At 50.0% G+C, this 22,490-nt stretch overlaps 1 protein-coding gene across 3 annotated transcripts in view; it reads right to left on the reverse strand.

The window, feature by feature from the left end:
• Positions 1 to 340: 340 nt before the first annotated feature.
• APBA1 (amyloid beta precursor protein binding family A member 1) overlaps positions 341 to 22,490 on the reverse strand; it is a 248,520-nt gene continuing 226,370 nt past the window's right edge. For all 3 annotated transcript variants that reach the window (XM_088837928.1, XM_055428364.2, XM_088837927.1), the window contains 6 exons: positions 21,925 to 22,110; positions 18,220 to 18,399; positions 15,523 to 15,735; positions 4,793 to 4,912; positions 2,677 to 2,817; positions 341 to 1,941 (listed from right to left, as the gene is read on the reverse strand). In XM_088837928.1, the coding sequence (XP_088694054.1) occupies positions 1,870 to 1,941; positions 2,677 to 2,817; positions 4,793 to 4,912; positions 15,523 to 15,735; positions 18,220 to 18,399; positions 21,925 to 22,110 (912 nt within the window). In that variant the 3' untranslated portion in view covers positions 341 to 1,869. The remainder of the gene's footprint in view (positions 1,942 to 2,676; positions 2,818 to 4,792; positions 4,913 to 15,522; positions 15,736 to 18,219; positions 18,400 to 21,924; positions 22,111 to 22,490) is intronic.

The following is a 22,490-nucleotide window of genomic DNA, read 5'->3' on the forward strand; positions in this document are numbered from 1 at the left end:
TCAACATTCGCAACTTAGCAACATTCAGCTAATTGTCCTCAAAAGCTGTCCAGGGGTCCCATACTGCCCACCCTGGACCCTTGGAGAAGGGGCAGCCCCTTCCCAGGGGTATGTGTGGGCAGCATGGCCCCTCTTTGGCAGGGTCTGACCTGTGGTCACACTGGGAGTCCAGCCACTAACCCACTGAAGCACCTGACTTTCCTGCCTAAGCAGAAAACTCAGCACAGAGATCGCAGACTGCACAACCTCTCTGGCAGAAGTCTCTTGTTCCCAGTCTTTTCTCATTCACTTTCTCCTCCCTGAAATCCCTCTGTTCGAGGTATAAATCCATGCTACCCAACATGTGCTTACCAGGTTGCTATTTCCACAGACACAACATAAATAGCCCAGATGTTGAGAACAGGGACTATAATAATATCACAAAATAGTTTCTCTTACCCTGTCTCTGTGGAGGTCACGAACGGAACAAAACGAAAACCCAACGAAGCCACACCCCACCCACATGAAAACAAAAGTGCTCTTTGGACCCAAGAGTAAGTGAAAACTGGCTCAGAATCATGGCGTTACAAAAACATCTGCACCGAACTGAGACGAACGAAACCCATGGACGTGAGGCGCCTGATGAGAACACGTAACATTCCATACCAAGTAAAAACTTTTTCAGGCCCCCGAGGCAGCAAGATATTTTTGGAATTCATCTGGGGATTCTTAGGCATCGCTTGAGGTCGCCACTGTCCCCTTAGTTTGGTGGTCTGTGTACCGCGCTGGCCTCTCAAATGTCACATCCTGCCTTGTGGTCCTAAGAAGAGGAGAAGGCTGGTCCCACCTTGGACCAGGAAGCGTAACACGGTCACACCGGGTTCCTCATCTTCAAGGGGAGCACTCCATCCTGTCCAGACTCCCAGTGTGTGGGGGATGTGTGTGTTGGGGTGGGGGGTGCATGGGAGTCCACCAGCACCCCCTGAGCCAAGGGGCTGCTGGTAGGGCCGGACCTCAGCCTCACAGGGCTGTGTCTCTCCGGACAGGGCTCAGCAGCCCCTGTGGCCCTCATCTGTCGGGGAAGGGGCCTCACAGAGAGGCCATGTGGGTTTTCCAGGGGCTCAGGGTGCCTCACTGGTGGCGGGTAGGAGGGCAGGGTGGAATATCTGCAAGTGAGGCGTGTGTACGTGCATGTGGTGTAGAAGAAGGCAGAAGCAACTGCCTGTGTTTGTCTAACGGATGGTAGCCTCGGGACTTGCCCCTTCCCTGCGCGGGCATCCGAGTCCCAGTAGTTCCCCTTCTATCCCGGGGTGAAAAGGTTCACATTAGAAAATACAATTATGTTGAAACTAAAACTGGCTATAGAAGAGGCATAAGGCTGGCTCAGAAATTCTGGGAGGAAATAGCGTATGATGCCCCAAGTACACGGTGGGCCGGCCCCCCCACTACTACCATATTCCCATGAAGTGACTGGAAGAGAGCAGAGATCAGCCACTGCTGATCGTAGGCACTGCGGAATCGGCTTCTTCACCATCCCTAGAGGCTCCTCCGAAGAGGTCTGCACCTCTTGGAAAGGGAGGGTGCAGGGGGGTGACAACCCTCCTCAGGCCCCCCTCCCGCAAGGGCCCTTCAGGAAGGTCCTCGGCAGATTCTGGGTGGCTGTGACCTGCTCTCCAGCCTCAAAGGAGTGCATACGAAACTTCCCTGGCATTTAAAACACACAAAGCAAACCGGAGAGAGGAGGGAGGCTGCTGTGGGTCCTTTTCCTCCGTGTCTAACCGAGTGCTGGGCGTGAGAGGGGAGGGTCTCAGTGGGCACACAGATGCAGCACGAGAAACACGACCACAAGTGAGGAGACTCCTCCATGCATGCCGCCCGCGGGGCGCGGCCTCAGATGTAGACGGGCTGCTCCTGGGCCGTCAGCAGCCTGTACATGGCGGCCGGCATCGTCTTCATGTGGATCTGCAGGCAGAAACGCACGTCAGCGGCGGGCTGGGGCTCCGGAGCTGTGTGGGCGCCGCCGCACGGCTGGCGGGGGTGGTGGCACCTCTCACGATGGGGTGCCTGTCGAGGTACACCTCTCTTCCCCCCCCACCCCATTTCTAACACGGATCTGACCCAGGCAGCCTCCGGGAAAAGCAGACTCCATGGGCTTTCTAAAACATTAGGGGTGATAGTGAAGAATGAAAACCAGGTATGCTCCACTTTCCCCAAAGCTCTGGCTCTCACCAGGCTTTGGCTTGTTTTTTTTTCTTAGAAAACCCCTTAAAATAGGAGGAGGACAACTGTGGGGTCTTGGTTGCTCCTGCCTCCCTCCCTCCCCCAGAACAGCTGTTCAGACCCCTGTTCAGCCTGGCCGTACCAGGGAGCTGCTGATTAGACTTGAATCTGAGACTTAAATCTTGCAGGCACATTTGGTGGGATTAGCTGGGAAAAATGGAGAAAACCTGGATAGCCATGGAGAGAATATGCCCAGATTAGAGAACTAGAAGAGGAGGTGGATAGATGCCTCCGGAGAAGGCTGAGGTGATGTGATGATGTTTTTGAGGAGCAGCCCTCAGACAACCACTTGTTACTGCGTTTAAATTCTGGCCCAAGACAGTTTGGTTGTGGAGATGTGTTCAGGATATGGAAGAACTCTCATCCTGGCTGGGACGAGGGGCACCAGGGCACTCCCACCCCGGGCTCCTCCCCTACCTCGCCCACGGCGTTGGAGAGGATGTGGACGATCTTCTCGTGTGGGGTGGCCACCACACTCTGCCCGTTGATTTCAATGATGCGGTGTCCCACGCGGACGCCTCCTCTCTCTGCTATTCCCCCTCGCATGAGGCTGCAGATCTGTCAGAGTCGAAGGCCAAATTTAGTCAGAGGCTAAGTGACCCATCCCAGGGGGCACCGCCTGTTAGGAAACCCACTGGGGCAGGAGACTGTCTTTTCCGGAGTTTTCCGCCCCCAGTGCTCTCATCTCTGAGAAGCTGCCATGGTCAGGCTTTGGACATTTACATCTTTGTTTCTACAAGCAAGAGGACTCTGGACCCCCAGGCGGCCCCCTCGTGTTCATGCACTCTGCACAGGGAACACAGCACATCACTGGATTTCACGGCACCGTGAATTCAGACTACTTTTTATCCCAGCTCAGCTTTGGTAAAAAGAGCTGTCTGGGCCTGTCACAGAGCTGCCAGTGTTTTCAAAGTGTCAGTCTATGTAACACAGGTTAGTATTTTCTGGGGCTCAAACACTGAACTGTGTGATGCTAGCAGCTGGCTTTTCAGGGTCTGTTACATGACTTACGCTGGGGCTAGAACCTGCGAGAACCCCACTGTGTGTGCCACAGTTTGGCCAGCTGGAGGGCAGAAGCTCATTGGCCTTCCCAACTCAGTGGTCTTTTCCACTCCCCCTGGCAGAAATGCTAACATGGCTGTTTTCTGTCTCAGTCCCGCCAGGCGCGGTGGTGGGCAGAGGCTGCAGGCTGCTGGAGGGCTCTGGCCTGCACACTGCAGCTGCAGGCACCCCGCCCCCTCACCCACAAAGCAGTTGGAACTGTCCCACAGGAACATGGTTTGAGTTAACAGAGCTGACTTTTCACTCCTGACCGTGCACCTTTCTCTAAAAGCCCATGCAGACGACACTGCCACATCTCGGGACAACATGCTCTCAGTCTGTGAGCGTGTGGGCCCTTCAGCCTGTCCGGGACTCTGGGAGTCAGGCCCTTAGGTGCTTCCCACACTGGAGATAAAACTGAGGGCTCTGCATCTCTTTAGGACAATCCTCTGTTAACAGCTGAACAACTTCTAATGTTATTCAACTTTGGAAAAACACACACAAGGAAGTTTAAACAGATAAAAACAGGTTGTCAGACCAAAACTACAAGGAATAGTAACCTTGGCTCTTTCCTTAAGAAGAAAATGAGGCTACGTGGGTACAAAAATAGATAAAGTGGGTTAGGTATTTCAACTCCAACAGGGAACTTCAAAGGTATTTCTTAAGACACATTTGGGATAAAATTTTAATTACCTACAAGTCAATTAAAATTTAAGGGAGGAAAAAGTATAGGTTTTTCTATCTGAAAAGATGAATGCAAAGAGAGGGAGGGCACATCCAAAATCTATAATATCCAGAAGGTTACAGATCTGTCACCAAAGCCCAGAATTACCATGAGTCTAGAACAAGGCAAACCAGGATGAAAAGGGAGTAGTACTGAGTATGGGGTTTCTGTTTGGGATAAAGAAGTTTTGGAAGCATGGTTACAACCACTTCATGAATGTCCTATAAAGGCACTGACTTGTATGTTTAGAAATGGTTTAAATGGCGAACTTACTACTGTGTATGTTTTATCACAATAAAGGGGAAAAAAGGGAAGTACTGAGTTGACCAAAAATTTGTTTGGGTTCATCCCATAACATCTTGTGGAAAAACCCAAATGAACTTTTTGGCTAACTGAGTATTTGAAAGCAGACATCCAAATGATGAAAATACACTTTATCCCCAAAGTGCCAACTTCAGGTCAAGAAGGCAAGGAAAAAATCATTCACACATAACCCCCACAGGGCTGGGTTCTCAGCCAACGCTGTGGGGAAGGTAGGTACCTCCCAAACTATCTCACGTTGGCAGCTGGGAGGGCCATTTTCCTCTCATGGAAGGCACTGAATTCTCTGCCCATGGAGGAAGTGGGTCTGCCTTCACCCATCCATCCCTCTCTTGCGAGATTCTTTCTGCGAACTCACCAGCTTTAAAAAATACCCTCCAAAGACCCAAACCCTGGGCCTTGGTTTCGTGGGTCAGACTTCTGGAACAGGTATGGGGCTGAACTTACAATTCCGTTCTGGACGCTGAACCCCAGCTGGTAGCGAAGGTCTGGTCTCCTGATCAGCACAGTGGTCACCGGGGGACACCTCACGATATTCAGCTTCACCCGGGCCTGATTCTTCAAGCCCTGAAGTGTGAATAAAAGGGAAACTGATGACCATCGAGGCTGACACAAGGTAAGAGCAGACGGCACTGAAGGCAGAAGATGCTGCACTGAGCCTCGGAACTTGGTCAGCTCTCGCAGTGCCCCTCATCCAGCTGGACGGCGCCTGAGCTGGACAGTCCAGGAGAAACTCTGTTAACCTAGGGGCAAAAACTGCTGGGCTTACATGGACCCTTTGTCCCTCTCAGCCTGTGAAGAGACTAGTTTCTGTGAGCAGGGAAATGGGCTGCGTTTAAGGCATCTGAAAAAAGCAGTCATCTGTACAGTTAAGAGAAAAACTGCCACATGTGGTTTCTGGCTTGAAGGATGAAGGATGTACAGTCTCTCTTCTTGACAGGTGAGAGACAGGCTTTCGAAAGGAACTTTACTCTGAAAGTCACAGTCGCAGCAATTCCTCCTTTTCTAACAAAGGACATCTAACTCATAGCAATGGCCCAATTCATCGGGTTGGTCATCTCTCACCCTTGAGGGTCCTACTTCCCCCATTCTCTCCGCCTGTTAGGGATCTTACAGTTAATGAACATTTCCAGGTGCGCGTGGGAAGAAGCAGGGCATGGGCAGGACGGCAGTCAGGGAAGATCTCCTTGGGAGATTGAAGAGGGCGGTAGGACCAGCGCTGGTAGAGCAGGAAGTAGAAGGAAAAAGGTCTTGGAAATCATCTTCTGATTTCATGCTCCCTGGTAACTTACCCCTCCCTCTAAACTGGAATGGAGTGTAGAAGCAAAGTTGGTTTTTTAAAGATAAAGAGGGACTTCATCTGGTTTCTGAGCCTGAACCTCCTGTACCTGGTTCTGACTTCAGCTGAGCTCAGGCCTGTCTTCCCACCCCTTGAACATTTGCTCAGCAGGAACCAGGGCCTGGGTCTATGCAGGAGCACCCCTAGAAAGTCACCACAAAGTCCCTCTTTCCCTCACTCAGGCAGTGGGAAGATTCTGCCCCTGCTGGTCCCACCACCAGCTTGTGAGCCTCACCCGAGAGGAAGGGGCCAGACTAAAGACATTCAGTCCTGAAATGAGCTTCCCTCTCCCATGTCTGCAGGGCTGTGTGCTCTGCCTCAGGGACCTCCCACCTGCCCTCTGGTCCAGACCGAATGGCTACAGCAGATGCTGTCCAGCCCGCTTCAATCATGGCATGCAGGAAGAAAGGCTGGAGTACACAGACCGCTTGGCTTGTGGCCAGAGGCCTGCTCTGAGAGGCGAGATGGGGAGAAGTCAGTACTCCTGTCAGACGCCTGCCTCACTGGACTCCCAGCAAGTGAGGCCAGCTGTTCAGGAAAGGGTGCAGGCCTGCCACAGCTCCTCTCCTCCAAAGGGGAGAAGCTGTTCCTAAAAGATGGTACTGCAGGGTTGAGGCAGGAGATGGATGGACGCCAGTTTGAACAGTTTCTCCCCTGTGGACAGAAACTCCATAAAAGCAGGATGAGGTAGGAGGCTGGGCCCTGTCCAGATAAAAGACAAAAGACCACATATTCCTCATTCCTGAAGTTAGGGAGACCTCCCCGACTACACCTATGCAGAAAATCTCCTTGGAGGTCAAAAGAGAGAGGGTGTCACCCCACAGTAAGTGATGGCAACCTACCCACAGGCCTCTTCGCTAGAATCCATCTTGCTAAGAGATACACACGCACACGTGGGAGGATCCTGAGATGCCTAATACACTCAGGACCAGGCAAAGCAGACGACTGACCAAAGGAAACTCAGAGGAAGTGCCCCATAAAGGTGATTCAAACTACCAGAAAGGCACAACTCGGAGTCCGCGTGTAAGTCTATCCACACACACCGTATTCTTTTTCCTCCTAATAAACACTTTACTGTTTCATTACTTTCCGACTGTACGTGGAAATCTGTTTGCACAGCTGAGGGGTTAGGATCGTGCCACTGGTCCCAGGTGGTCTAGGGCCTGGGATTCAGTGCTCTCCCTGCCAGAGCCTGCCCTCGATATCTGGCTGGGAACCGAAACCCTGCCTCAGGGCGCTGCAGGCCAAGGGTACCCGAGATCAGGGGGAGTGGACATCCTGTCCTCCAGGCGGGAGCAGCCAACGGAGGAAGGACAGGGAGAGGTGGGCTCTGTTCACCAAGTCTGGAGCAGCCCCTGGAGACGCCCCCCCCTTACATCCCACCACGCCCTCCATCACTTCACAGATGGGTCCAGCGTGTGCCCCTTGCAGGTGAAGCAGAAAGAGGGCCCGGAGGACAATGACAAATTCGTTCCGCCTGAAGGGTGGCCTATAAATAGAAGTCTGTAAATTGCACAGTCGCCGCTGCCCACTGCCACTCTCCGAGCAGTCTGCAGACACTCTCTCTGCGGGAGGTCAGGACTCCTGCTTCAGGTTTTTATTGATGAGGACACAAACATGGACATTACACCTGCCTTGTCCGAAGCTCAGTGGGGTCAGCATTGGGGTGACGGAGCCTCTGCTCAGGTCTCTGCCTTCCTCACAAGCGTCCTGCCAAGCTGAGAGGTGAAACTGGTGTTAGATGACTTCGCCCCAACAGCATTCGTGGCAAGAGTGTGACCTGCCCCTCTGAGTGGCGGGAGTGACCCACACTCCCTTTGCTTCTAAGTGATGAAGATATGCTTTACAGTAAGGGATGGATAGGCGGTTTTTGGCCTCTAGTTGTCTGGCTTTCTTGTGCTTGGCCAACAGGTTCTCAAAGTGGAGGCCCCACACAACAGCCCCAGCATCATCAGCGACTATTGTTAGAAATGCAGGGTTGGGGAGGGATAAATAAGGAGGCTGGGATTAACATGTACACACCACTATATAGAAAACAGATAACCAACAACGGCTTACTGTATAGCACAGGGAACCAAACCCAGTATTTTCAAATGAGCTACAAGGGAAAAGAATACAAAAAGGCATATATATGTATATAAAGAATATATCTGGACAGCTGCACCACTGTGCTGTATACCTAAAAGTAACACAGGATTGCAAATCAGTTCTGCCTCAATAAAAAAACCTGCCGAGTCTGGCCTCCAGCCAGACCTACAGAATCAGAACCTCCAGGGGTGCGGCCCAACAATCTATGTGTTAACAAGTCTTCCCAGTGACGTGACACACATTTCCTGGGGATACATTCACTTTTGAGAACAACGGCTATAAATCGCCACTGCAGAACAACAAACTCACCTGCACTCAGGGATGACCTAAGATGTCAGTTTTCTGCTCAGACCGGTGGCCAGCGTGCTCTGTGAGAGCGTGGACTAGCCACACCCGGGGGAGGGCGACAGCCGGCTGGCCTGGTGCCCAGTCAGCAGCCACCCCCACGGGTGTGAGAACCCCAAGGTCACTGACCATCAAAACCCATCCTGATGATGAAACCAGCCAAACCACCTGCCAGTGCACGCTGCCTGCTGCCAGGCACCGACCTGGAGAGTCACAGGCGCTGTCGCCTTTAATCTCCGTGACAAACCAGCAGCTCTGATTATGCCCGTTTTCTAGAAGAGGAAACGGAGGCTCCAATACCCACCCATGTTCGCCCACAGCAAGACAACATCCCAGGTGTGTCTGTATTTAAACTGAGAGCATATTCTACTCAATGATCCGCCACAGACAACTGGATGATGTGTGCTATTCATGAATAAGGCCTGCTCAACGGAGAAGCCAGGGAGAGTGACTGAAGAACGAACCTGTGCCCCCGGCCTTGCATGGGGCCATGATTTTACTTTCCTACCTGGGGTGAGAGAGCTCCTCAGGGTTCCTGCCCCCTGGATCCCCACTTCCTTTGGGGGTTCCAGGTTGTCCTCTCAACATGTGCATTGTGAGGGGTTCAGCTTAACTCCCCACGTCCAGCTGCATCCTCAGGGTCCTGAGTGCTGTTTTCTGTGGCACTGGAGCTCCCTATAGCTGGGATTTGGCTTGCGGTGGTGTGTGTGCATCGCTGGAGCTGTCACCTGCATCTCTCTGCGGTTTCTAGAACAGCTCTAGGAGGCTTCTCTCATTCCAGAAAGGTTTTCAATCAGGAGCAACAGAATAAGCTGAGGTGATTCTGCTGGAGTAAGGGCAGTCTGTGCAGATCCAGGCCTCCCTCCCGCACAACAGCCGGTCCTGTCACCTGTGCCCAGGGGGACATGTGCTGGAATTCTGCCCGATAGTGGGACCAGAGGGACCTGATGAAGAGGCCTCTGCTGTGGCAGCAGACCTGGGCTCCAGCTGTGTTTCCACCACCACAGCCCTGGGGGTCTTAGGCCCTCTGGTCCACCTCCTCCTATCTCAGTCTCCATGTCCTCAAAACAAAGGCTGACACCCACTAAGGGCTCTTCCATCCCTAGTGGTGACAATTTCGGCCCTTGTCGTGCATTTTTATTCTTTCCTAAATGCATCTGCTGACAACACCACATCTCAGCCATCGTGCTTAGAAACAGCTATTTCTAACATTACAAATCAGCCTCTCCTCTGGGGGTGTTGCTCAGATACCATTTGCACATGTACTCGCTCCCGCTCGAGTGCTGCTGCTTGCTCACCCAATCAGTAAATACTTACGGGTCACCTGCAACGTGCCAAGACACGAGGCGCTGGGAGTGGGTGGAGCTGGGCTGTGGGGAGCTCAGGGGAGGGCTGTGGGCACAGGCAGGGCAGCCAGAGTCCCCTCCCTCTGTCTCCTAATCACAACCCCCGACCCCCACCCTGAGACCAGGAGGGTGTGGAAAACAAGAGCAAAGAATGCTGAAAACAGGGCGGCCAGAGTCCCCTCCCTCTGTCTCCTTGTCACACCTCCCAGAGACCAGAGCAAAGAACGCTGAAAACGAAGAGCACACTCAGAAACAACCCTCCAGACAAAGCTACCTGCTTTAAGTGTTTAACCCTACGAATCACTGGGGTGGTTCAAGTGTGCCTGTGAAGTACAGGAAAACCTTGGAGAGCTCCTGAAAAGCAAGAGAAGGACTCTGGGTTCTCCATGTTACCTAAAAAGTTCACGTAGGTCCAGTAGGCTCTTTCTTTTTTTGTGAACTGATTTTAAGATGCTGATGTGTCCCTTGATCTAGCCTTGGGATACCTGCTGCAAGATGAAGCTCAGAGAGACAGCAACTGAAACAGGCAGACCACGCAGGCACGTGCTCTGCTGTTCCTCATCTATGCTCCAAGTTGGGTTCCACTAAGGTGCATTTCTCAGCTGCCCTTTTACTGGAGGTGCCAATTTAAATAAATGGTCATTTCATCCCCATGACAACAGTGGAATGGGGCAGCAAATTAAGAAACATAGTGGGAGGGTAAGAGCAGGGAAGAGGGGACGGGAAAAGAGCAAAGTCAGAATGGTCTCCATAGCAACAGGAAAGCAGACCTGTGGCGATCCTGTTGAAGGTAAGAAAGCAGTTCTACTTTCAAAAAGAAAACAAATCTGAGGGGCAGGACCGTGGAGGTGAGGGTGTGAACAGGTGGTCTGCTAACACGCTTTGCCTACCACTAATTATGCTTTAGGAATTATGACAGGAAAAATAAGAGCTAGGGAAGAAAGTAATGAAAACAATTCAATACCTGTAATCTAGTCTAGAAATGTACTCTGTTCGCTGTAACCAGGGAGAGAAAAGGCCAACATGCATTACAGTGACATGAAGCAGAACGCTCGGCTTTAGACTCTTGTTTCTCAAAGTCCAAGGCTGGCCAAGTCATCACCCAGGAGTTTACTGAAAATGCAGAATCCTATCCCAGACCCGGTGTTTCAGAACCTGCACTTTAACAATATCAACGCAAAGCACTGATTTACCAGGATGAGAGCTGCTCATTGAATTCATCGCAAGGAACACAGACACAGCACTGAAACAAGTAATACTAATGCGAAGCCTTGAAGAAGCCCAGAATGGTCCCTTGCAGTGGCCTAGAAGGTCGGTGGGGCAGTGTGAGCATCTGCTCAGGTGCTGCTACTGCTAAGTCACTTCAGTCGTGTCCGACTCTGGTGACCCCATAGACAGAAGCCCACCAGGCTCCCCCGTCCCTGGGATTCTCCAGGCAAGAACACTGGAGTGGGTTGCCATTTCCTTCTCCAATGCATGAAAGTGAAAAGTGAAAGTGAAGTCGCTCAGTCATGTCCGACCCTTAGCGACCCCATGGACTGCAGCCTACCAGGCTCCTCTATCCATGGGATTTTCTAGGCAATAGTACTGGAGTGGCTTGCCATTGCCTTCTCCGGCTCAGGTGCAGGTAAGAGAAATATGTTTTTAGATAAAAACAAGAATATAAGCCATTAAACATCTTCATCCCATACTGGTAATTATAGCTGAAATCAGTGGGAAAATTCTCAGGGTGGGAGTGGGGAGAGGGGGATGTGGTTGGGCCAATCACATTTTTCCATTTGACAAGGTTGTGCATCCCGCAGCGCCATCCTAGCTGGGGCCTGCCTGCTAAGTACTTCTCTGCCAAGGGTGGCCACAAAGGTGCTGTCTTTCTTCCTTTCCATCTTCATCAGTTACATCTTTTTCATCACCACATGGCCTTTTAATTTTCCAATTCCAGACAGACTCCATTTATAGACATCAAAGGTCAGCTACGTGTGCAAACAAACCTTTTCCCCTTAGGAAACTGCTCAGACAATGTGCTGACTGAATCCTGTGCTAGTCTGTCTCCACCTTGCTGTGTGATGTACTGGACGGCAGGCCAGTCCGCGAGTGGCACCACGGGAAGGCAGTGCTGGCCTCATGGGTCTCACAGCCTCACCCCGTCTGCCTCCTTCATGCAGAGGCAGCGAGGGGTGGGGGTGGGGGTCCCGGACATGTCTGCACCTTCTGAGTAGCTGATGACTTATCTGTGAACTGGATGTTTGCCACTGCCCTCCCTTGTGGGCTACTTTTTATGAAGACGAAGGAAGGTGGCCAGTGCCAAGGGCTGGGCACTCCCCGGCTGGTGTGTAATAGGCTCGGGTATACAGCCCCACAGTCCTTAGGAAGCCTGGCTTATTCCCACCCAGGCCCCAGCCCCACCTCAAGTTATCCTCTCTTCTGGCTCCTCCTCCCCAAACCTTTCCCCAAACCAGGTACAGATCAACCCCCACCTTCCCTCACCAACCTCCCTTTCTCTCCCACACTGAACTATCTCCTAAGGCAGGCTTTCTCAACCTACGGACACTGGGCTGGGTGTTCCTTAGTTGGGCGGATCATCCTGTATATTGCAGGACATTTGGTAGCATCCCTGACCTTAGGAGAGTCCCTTGGACAGCAAGGAGATCAAACCAGTCCATCCTAAAGGAAGTCAACCCTGAATATTCATTGCAAGGACTGATGCTGAAGCTCCAATACTTTGACCACCTGATGCAAAGAGCTGACTCATCGGAAAAGACCCTGATGCTGGGACAGATTGAGGGCAGGAGGAGAAGGGGACGACAGAGGATGAGATGGTTGGACAGCATCACTGACTCAATGGACATGAGTTTGAGCAAGCTCCGGGAGTTGGTGATGGACAGGGAGGCCTGGCGTGCTGCAGTCCATAGGGTTGCAAAGAGTCGGACACGGCTGAGCGAACAACTGACCTCTACCCACTGGATGCCAGCATCTCCTCCTCCCTAGCGGTGATGACCCAAACTGTCTTCAGACACTGCCCAGTGTCCCCTCCAGAGGTCAAGATCCCCCAAGCTGAGAACAACTTCCCTAGGGTCTGACCATAGATGCTGCTGGAATGCTATCAGGCTGGCCGAGCAACCTGGCTTCACTACTGACACGCTGTATGACCCTGAATGATTGTATCATCTCTATGCCTGTTTCCCAGCTTGCACAGTGGTACCTACCCTCCAGGAGGCCGCTGTGGGGTTTTTCAAGTGAACACACACCTTCTAGAATGGTCCAGGTGCACAGCACTCAGTCACTGCTTGTATCAGTCCTTTCATTCACTCCTCCCCAACGAGGCCAAGCTCCTTGGGATGCAGACGGTGTCTAACACATCTCTGATTCTCGGGGCCCCTCAGTGGTTCACACACATGCACAGGTGTTCAATAAGGTATTTGCTTCTGGTGTGAAAGTGCATGTGTGAACCTTGGCACGTGTGAGTGAGAAGACAGAGGTGGCTCCTCTCTTTCTATTCCTGACCCTCCCTGGCTTTTCCACATGATCACACCATCAGGTCAGCCTTCCCAGGCTGGCTCAAACCTCTTTCTCCCTACCACAAACCTAGTCCACTGTCCATCAATTCCAGGAGAAATTCCCAAAGGCCAGTTTCCTTCTGGTATCCACCTGGGTCTCACCCCTCCTTCAAGATCCACCAAGATCCCACCACCACCAATCTACTCTAAATGCTCTTAGCATCTCAGCTCTATGTTGCCACGAGGGTTCACTGAATCCTTTCAATGATAATTATCCTCCAGATGCATACTGTCATTCTGGCTTCTCCACAGTTCAGCTCAGCCCAACAAAAGCCCAGTTAAACATGTCTGAATGAATATGCATGTTTTAAAGTAGGTTCTTTAATCTTATCTTTAATGTATGTTAAGCAAGAGGTAAAATTTAAGTGTAAGATATAACAAAAAGAAATGAGGCCAAAGAGGGCTATTTCTTTCTGGGTGTGATTATGAGTTTGTTTCATTAAAAACAAACAGGCAAAACAAAATGAAAAGACAACCGTCAGACTGGGAGAAGATATTTGCAGAGAAGGCAACCAAGAAGGGCTTAATTTCCAAACTATACAAACAGTTCACACAACTCAACAACAACAACAAAAAGCCCCAACTGAAAAATGGGCAGAAAACTTAAATAGACATATCTCCAAAGAAGAAATACAGATGGTCAACAGGCACATGAAAAGATGCTCAACATCACTAATCATTAGAGAAATGCAAACCAAAACTACAATGAGGTACCACCTCACTCCAGTCAGGATGGCCCTCATTTAGAAGTCTGTAAAAAACAAATGCTGAGAAGGTGTAGAGAAAACGAAACACTTCTACACTGCTGGTGAAAATATAAGTTGGTGCAGCCACTGTGGAAAACAGTATGGAGGTTCCTCAGAACACTAAAAATAAAATTACCATATGATCTAGCAATCCTACTCCTGGGCATACAGCCAGACAAAACTATAATTCAAAAAGATACATGCACCCCTGTGTTCACAGCAGCACTATTAACAGGAGACATGGAAACAACCTAAATGTCTATGCACAGATGAATGGATAAGGAAGATGTGGCACATATACACAACAGCATTCCACTCAGCCACAAAAGAGAACAAAACAATGCCATCTGCAGCAACATGGAGGCACCAGAGATTATCATACTAAGTGAAGTAAGTCAGAGAGAGAAACAAATACCATATGGTATCGCTTATACGTACCTCTAAAATATGACAGAAATAAACCTATCTATGACACAGAAACATGAAAACAGAGGATAGACTGGTGGTTGCCAAGGTGGAGGGAGTTGGGAGAGGGAGGAAGTGGGAGGCTGGGGTTAGTAGATGTAAGCTTTTAGATACAGAATGGATAAACAGCAGGTCCTACTGTATAGCACAGCGAACTATAATTCAGTATCCTATGATAAACCATAATGGAAAAGAATACACAATAAAGAATGTACATATAAGTATAACTGAATCACTTTACTGTAAAAATTAACACATTGTAAATCAACTATATTTCAATAAAAATATTGATTAAAAAGCAGGCAAAAAGAGAAAAATCACTGTATAACACTAAAAGAGGAAAAAACAAGCTGTCCTATACACTTACCTTGACCTTTCCTCCACCCGAGGCCCCTTGGCCAAGGATATTGTCTCTTGTGATTTTCTTCTGCTTAGAATAACTATTACATGAATTCATATTTATTCTCTCTCATACTCACACACAGAGCTATGTTCCAGCTTACAGTCTTTCAAGAAACCCCAAGGAACCAAAGAAAGTCATAGGATTCCAGTGTGCCTGTACCACAGTGGTTGCTACAGAGCTACTAGGGTCTCCAGATATTGTAGTGGAGAGAAAATATTCTTGTTCCTATTGGCCATGCAATCAGAAAATTCCAATGTGCTCAAGAGACTACACTTGCATGCTTCGTTTCTAAGAAAATCTAATTTCTTCCCCTTAAATACTCATGTTCAATTTTCCTAAGTAGCTCTTTTCAGTCTTATGAAACAGCATCAATTCAGGTTGAACAAGAAATAATTATGTTCAAGTTGCAGAAGGTGTACACAGATGGTACCAGTTTCCTTCCTTCCACTTGGCAAGTGAGAATCATGTTATGCAGGCTCTGGGGAGCATACACTCACCTGGATCACAGTGGAGGACAGTGCTCTGGCATCTGAAGCATTTCCTTGACTTGTGATAGGGGTGGGAAGTCACTTCAGGCACACCTAGCTGACTCTATGTGAGTGTCTTGATTACTGAGCTGAGGAAAATTCTGTTGAGGCCAAATGTTAGTGGGAGAGAGTGCTGTGATTGATTAGTGATGTCTGCAATGGGCATGGTGTTAGTCAGTGGTGTTAGGTGAGCCAAATAAACCATAACTAAAAAGACAGTTTCAGGGAGGAATCTGTACAGAGCAAAAACAGCCCAAGTGCAAGTCCTTGCCTTTTGTATTTGTGTCCTTCTTAGTGTCTGGTACTCAGAATATGTTCAATTTTGGGTCTACAACGGCACTGGACTTTTCCCATCTCTGGTTACCTTAATGATGCTCTGGCAGGTCGACAGAGGCAGGCCCACCAGGCTGGTGCCATTGATGGACATGATCTGGTCCCCAATATTCAGCTTCCCTGACTTCTCTGCCGGGCCTCCATGCATCATGTTGGCTATGATCACAGTTGGCAAGATGGATCCCCAGCCAGACTCCACAATCACCACACCTAGGATTTCCCCTTTCTGCTTCTCGATGAAGACCTGAAAGGAGAAACACAACACTTGGAAAGGCTGAATCAGCAACCATCCAGGATAGAGAGAGAAGTCAAGGCATTTCTCCTGTTCCTGTCCTGACGAAACATGACAGACACTTCCCTGATGACTCCAACCCAGACGAATGCTGTCCTCTCTGTATTCCACGGCATCTGGGGTTGGTAAGAAATGATGTCATGCAGGACGTACCTCTTTTTGTAATTCTTATTCTGTAAAAGCCATTCAGCCTCGGGGCTACCCAGTGGCTCAGTGGTAAAGAATCCACCTGCCAGTGCAGGAGATGCAAGAGATGCAGGTTCGATCCCTGAATCAGGAAGACCCCCTGGAGGAGGAAACGGCTAACCACTCCAGTATTCTTGCCTGGAAAATGCTATGGACAAAGGATCCTGGCAGAATACAGTCCACAGGGTCACAGAGAGTCAGACTTGTACAAGTCAGACTCAGCACTTGTACCTGTCTTGGTACTACAACCACAAGGGGTGTCATCTGTTGTTTTGTTTTTCCTGCAGTCCCCAGCGAAAGGCAAAAGAGACTGTAGATGGGGGCTTCGGTGGGATCTTATGGTTTCCAGAATAGCTTTCGGATTCTGCCACAGATGCCCTGTTTCACAGTGCCTCATAAATTCCCTCCAACATTTAAGATTTTTGAGTTAAAAATAAACATGCATTATAGAAACACTTCTCTGCAACAAGAGAGTTAAGAAAAAAGAAAAAGGTTGGAAGTGCAAAAACACTGGCCCTAGATATGCGTCATTACTGTGGCTTTTCCCAGCTGGGCAGAGAAGCTGGGAGCTGGTTTCAGATATGTTCAGTGTGATAAGGCAGACACACCGTAGTCAGGTAAGACACTTCTTGTAGCAACCAACGAAGAGTATGTGTGTGTTTATGTCTTCACATTTACAGATCCACACATGCGCAAACACATACTGGAGTGGGCGCTGCTGGGGCCTGACAAAGTCCCTTCATGGGCTGGTGTCCTCCTCCCCCCTGCTGCTGCCGCTCACAACTGGCCCCTTTCCTGGAGAACTGCCCTAAGCCACATGGCAGTCACCACCTACTAGGAGTTGAATCGTGTACCCCTCCACCACCCAAATTCATATGTTGGAGTCCTAACTCCTAGTACCTCCAAATAGGAACTTGTTTGGAGATCAGGCCTTTTCATAAGCAATCAAGTTAAAATGATTAGGGTGGGTCCTAGCTCAGTATGATTAGCATCTTTATAAAAAGGGGAAATGTGGCCACAGAGACACGCCCAGAGTGAAGACAGAGCCGGGAGAAGATGACCACCTACACGCGAACGAGAGGCCTGGGGCAGGTCTTCCCCCTCCCAGCCCCGAGGAAGAACCAACCCTGCAGACACCTTGATCTCAGGCCTCCAGCCCCCAGAACTGGAAGACAACGCATTTCTGCTGTGGAAGCCCCCAGTCTGGGGAACTCTGAGCCCAAGCGCACTCAGCTACCTCCGTCTGACCTCACTGCCAATGACTGATGAGCGCTGGGCACAGGCCTGTCAGCTCTTTTGGTTCCAGGTGGGACAAGACAGTCCTGTGATGTGTGACCCAGTGCTTCCATCTGGATCAGAGGACGCTCATCCCCAGTGAGGCCAGTAGGGATGCCTCCGCAGCATCCTCACCACCCTTATGCCCACACTCACTGTTTCCTGAATGCACCCTGCCTCCACCTCCCCACAGATCCCTTGAATCAGAATTCCCATCTCAGGCTTTGCTTCCAGGGAACCTAGGACACCTATAATCCATGAGTGAATTAAAAGATCACTGGCCTACATCTTGGGCATGAAGTCCAGGTCCCTCACCTTGGCTGGACTCTCAAGCCTGCCAGTTCTGACCCAGGCCCTGCATCCTCTCATATGCACAGTCCAGCCTCAATGCCTCATCCGTGGCTCCCCAGATGATTCCTGAGTGTGTGGAACCTCATGCTTCTGTTACTGGGGCCCAGCCCTCTACACTCCTCTATACTTTTCAGAGAATACCCAGACCCCAGAGCAGGTCAGATGGCCCTGCTTTCCTTCTGCTGTTCCTGCAGAGCTCGGTCCCAGGGGGAGCCAAGCACCCCTCATCTGACCCCAGAGAGCCGAGACCAGCTCCACTCTGCCAGGCACAGCTGTCTCTGAATAGTGCATCCAGCATCATCATTTAAGATACTCCCTTTTATAAATGTGCCCTTTCCTAGACCAGGAGCTTGTAAAGACAGGGTTTAGGTCCTGTCTGCTTCTGGAACCCATCCCAGAAGTCAGCTGTGGATCACAGCGGGCAGAGGACACCCTGCCTCGCTGGCCACGTCCCTCAGCTGGTCTTTAATAACCTGGACCACACCTGAGGGGAGCCAGAGACGGGCCTGAGTGCTCAGCAGCGTCCTGTGAACACCACGCTCCACCACAGCACCCTGTCTTCACCTCCTCGGTGGGCAGGCCCAGCTGGCCCAGCCTGTGGAACGGGTTCAGGGAAGCACTTACATCTTTGCAGTTTTCCGACTTAGAGAAGTGGATGAGGTCATCGTTGTACATGTCCTGGGTGTTGAGCAGGTCACTGTACTCCTTCTGGCTGAGATCTTCGGGGTTAATCCCATTGGCCCTGAGGAACTCCTGGTATGCCACGCTGAAGGCCTGCCCGATGGACTGTGCGATCAGCTGGGCCTGGAGAGGAGAGACAGGGTTAGCAGGGCAGTGCTGCTGGTAGATGACCTGGGTCCCTGAAGACTGCCGGGCGCTAGGCACTGGCTAGCCCAGTGGTCTCCATGGCGCAGCAGTGCCTTCTAGGGGGCATTTCCAAAATTAGTGGGAACACTGTTTACTATGACAATGATCATAGGGAGCTCCCGGCATTCGGTGGATAGGAGTCAGAGATGCTGGACTTACTGCTGTGTAAAGGACAGTCTTGCCCAGGATGAGCTGTTTTACATCCTGCACAATTTTAAGATGTCCCCCTGGACATTCACGTACATATAACACTGTGCTCAATTACCTGACTCTAGGACTCAACTCTAATTTATATAAAACCACAAGACTTATTGCATGGCTCTAAAACACAGTGAATGTTCCAGGAATATGACTACTATGTGACTTGAGAAAAGATGTTTCATCCAGCACTTTACCATGAGTAAGCTTCATGACTTTAGACAATCCTCAGCATCAGCGCTGTTTGTGAGATGTGGGTTGTCATTGCGCACACTGGCTGTGGAGTGTGGAGGTTCTTCACGTGTGCATGTGTGTGCGCGTGCATGTGTCTATCAACTATTTTATTTTAGCTATCAGCAACCTTATTTTAGCTTTCCTTTTATTTCTTTGTATTACATTTATACGATGTAATACATTATGTATTATGATACATAATAATACATTATACATTATAATACAAGGTATTATGCAATACTTTGGTTATTTTGTGAAAACTTTTTCAGAAAAGGAGATTATATGATCTATGAATTTCATTCATATTGTCTATGAGCGGGACAGTATAAAATATTTGCTATGTGAAAGAATTGTTGTGTCCAACAGAACTGAGAACCCTGATCGAATCCAACCCCGCATTTTCTAGGTGAGGAGGCTAAGAGGCCCAGAGATACAGAGGAACCTGTTCTGGGTCACACAGCTCACAGGACAGGAACTCTGCTTCTGTTGATCTTTCTCCTGCACTGGAATTTGATAACCTTTCCCTGCATTAATTAATCAACATCACAACTTGGGAGAGGCAGCAGCAACCAAGCCTGTGCCACATCACATCTCATATAAACATCATCACATAAATTCACGTCAAGTCTATGATGTAAGTATGACTGGTCCACAAGCCTTCATCCTAAGTGCTGAGGGCGGTGTTTCAGAATTCAGAAATGTTCAAATTTTAGAAAGGTAACAGAGTGCATACATCATACGTTGTGTAAAAGCCTCACTAGAGCTTGGAGAAGGGCCTGAACACACTCAGTAATATTCCTGCAACAAAATGTGTGAGATTCATAGTAAGCTGGACAAATCCTATAAAGTGTCTCATCACTTCTCAGAGGAAGCTTATCAGCCAAATGAGTACAAAAATCTCTTTTGTTTCTCAGAGCTCTTAGACTTTAAAACTGTGGATCTGTTTTGCGTATTGTTTCCTTGTTCACATTGGGGAGATGAGGAAAAGGAGGTTGAGAGCTTACGTTGGGGTGGATCTGGAGGCTGAGAATCCTGGCAGTTTAATTCCAGTGCCTTCCTCCTGCCCAACCCTGGTACTGCTGCTCTCTCAAATTCCAGTGCGTAGAAAACCCACAAAACAACATGCTCCAGGGCAACGTTTCAAACACACAACTCTCACCTCCATTCCTCCTTTCCCTATCTTTGGTCATTTTTGCTGAAAGCAGTTAACTTACAGTGATATCAGAACTTTCTGTGTGGTTGGCTTGGGGGAAAGAAATAGTGCTTAACATTTCTCACTCTGAGAGTCTGGTGACATCACATGTCATGCCAAGGACCACCACACTGCCTCCTGCCAAGCATCGCTGTGGGCGTCAGAGGCTCGTGTAAAAAGTGTCTGAGAACATAGTCAGTGGACTTCCCGACCATCGTGAGTGGATGCACCAGGCCAACAGCTCAGAGTACTCTCATCTCTGCTGGGTCCTCCTGAGCCACACGGCAGCCTGTTCTATAGAAACTGAGCAGCTGCACAGCCCATGCATGGAGGTGGGATTCACATCCAGGTCTCCCAGCTCTGGAGCCCATGCTCTCCTCTTCTATCCTGGGCCTTGGAAGCAAAGCTGCAAGATTTCCAGGTCCACTCTTGCTTCTTCCTTCTTCCCCTTCATTGTCTCCCCTACAGACCCAAAGGAGCCCCAAGGGAGACAAAGTCCTCCTTTAGGAGCACCAAGCCTGGGAGAGGTGGCTGTGGGACCTCATGTCTGGTAAGCAGAGCTAATGCCATCTTTTTGCAGGCCTGCAGGACACATGAAACAATATTCTAAATGTAACTCTGTTGGAGCTTTACAAGAACCTTCTCCCAGTTTGCAAGTTTGGTCTCAGTTTCACAGGAAAAGTGGAGAGAATGGCCAGGACAGGTGCTTCAAGCTGTCTTCTCAGCAACCTGTCTCTGGGGCTGAGACCCAGACAAGTAAAAGTTGGTACAAACATGTAAGCGTCTCCTCCTGTCTGAGGCTACAGCCGTGAGAACTCTGCTTCCCTGGAGAATTGTCTCTGACTCCTAACTTCTTAAAGGCAGGCCATTTACTGCAGCTCAATGAATACTCTCTAGCAGAAAAACAGCCCCTTTTAAGGAGCCAAGGCCATCAGAGGCAATTTTCTTTAAGTAGATAAGGTCTCTCTGTTCAATATGAGAAAGACAGCTTGTTTCACTGTGGCAGGAGGAAAATTTATCTCAGTCAATGGCACTGACCTGGCCATCTCCGGGCAGGCTCTGCAGTTTGAAACCATCGTGGGGCTGTGGCCCTGGCCTGGCGGGAGCTGCCAAGGCCTGTTGAGCTTTGGGAAAGGGATGGTGCTGAAACAGCTTGAAGCCCCGTGGCCTCGCCAGAAATTCTAGGGACAACTGGAGAAGGCGGCTGAAGGGAAGGAGGGGCCCCACCTCTGTTTTAAATTATCTTCCTCTGCTGACTTTATCATGTGGAGAGATGGGTGTTAGGAATCCCTGGCTTTGTGACTGGAGGAGCAGTTGGGTTTGCAAAGGAGTGGGTGGCTGGTGCTCATGCCATGTGGTGGGTAGGGGCAGGGATGCCGACTTTCCTGTTTGGAAAGGGCGGTCCTGCACAGCCCTCTCGTGGCTCGTCCCCTCGCCTTTCCTCACACTCCATCAGCAGGCCTGGCTCAGGCTCTGCACCTGTTCTTTCCGCATTCCCACTCTATCAGGTTCAGCTCCAGTGTGACTTCTGAAAGGACTCTGATCATTGCTCTCCCTGCAACAGCCCCTGCCCCTCTATCCCTTGACCTAGCCTAACTTTTTATTAAGTATATTTATCTATTCATTTTCTGTCTCTCTACCACCTTCACGAGGAGTACCTTGTCTGTTTCACTCAGCCTCACATCCCCAGCACTAAAACAGTGCTTGACACACAGTAAGTGCTCAGTGAGTATTTGTCTCACCTATGCTTAAGGTTCTGAGAACTAGAGGGAACCCGTTTACCCAAGGGCAGCTCAGATCAGATCACGGGGAGGGAGATGAGAGGCCGCCACCCTTACATCTTCAGACTCGAAGACATGGCAGATCATCTTGTACTGCCTTTTTCCATCCTGGGATGGGTGGGAGGCTTCCACGTTCTCCTGGGAGTTGGAGCGGGGCATCCGCCTGCGGGCCATCAGCACAACAATGTTCCCAATATCTGCGATGTAGGAAATGGTCCTCAGAGGGTGGTCCATCATCGTTTCCTGGAGGGGAGATGGGAGAGGCTGGTGAGTCCAGAGCATCATCTAATGACCCAAGAGAGAGTCTGCTACCCACAGTGTAGCCGAGTGCAGTCCACACACACTGCGGGTGTGGGAGTGGGTGGCCGTGCTCTGGGGCTCACTGCAAACACTGTTGTTGGCAAATTTACATGTACCCACCCAGGCCTGGGAGCAATTCCCTTGACTGGTGATAACCAGAGCAGTAAGTGGTCTGTGGTATGTGGAAAGGAATTTAAATCATTTTACAACCAGCAGAATCTCTGTGGGTGCATGCTAAGTCGCTTCAGTCATGCCTGACTCTTTGCGACCCTTTGGACTATAGTGCCCACCAGGATCCTGTCCATGGGATTTTCTAGGCAAGA

The sequence above is a fragment of the Moschus berezovskii genome, chromosome 7 (assembly GCF_049115385.1).
Source record: "Moschus berezovskii isolate FMDL1 chromosome 7, NW_MosBer_1.0, whole genome shotgun sequence".
NCBI classification, from domain to species: domain Eukaryota; kingdom Metazoa; phylum Chordata; class Mammalia; order Artiodactyla; family Moschidae; genus Moschus; species Moschus berezovskii.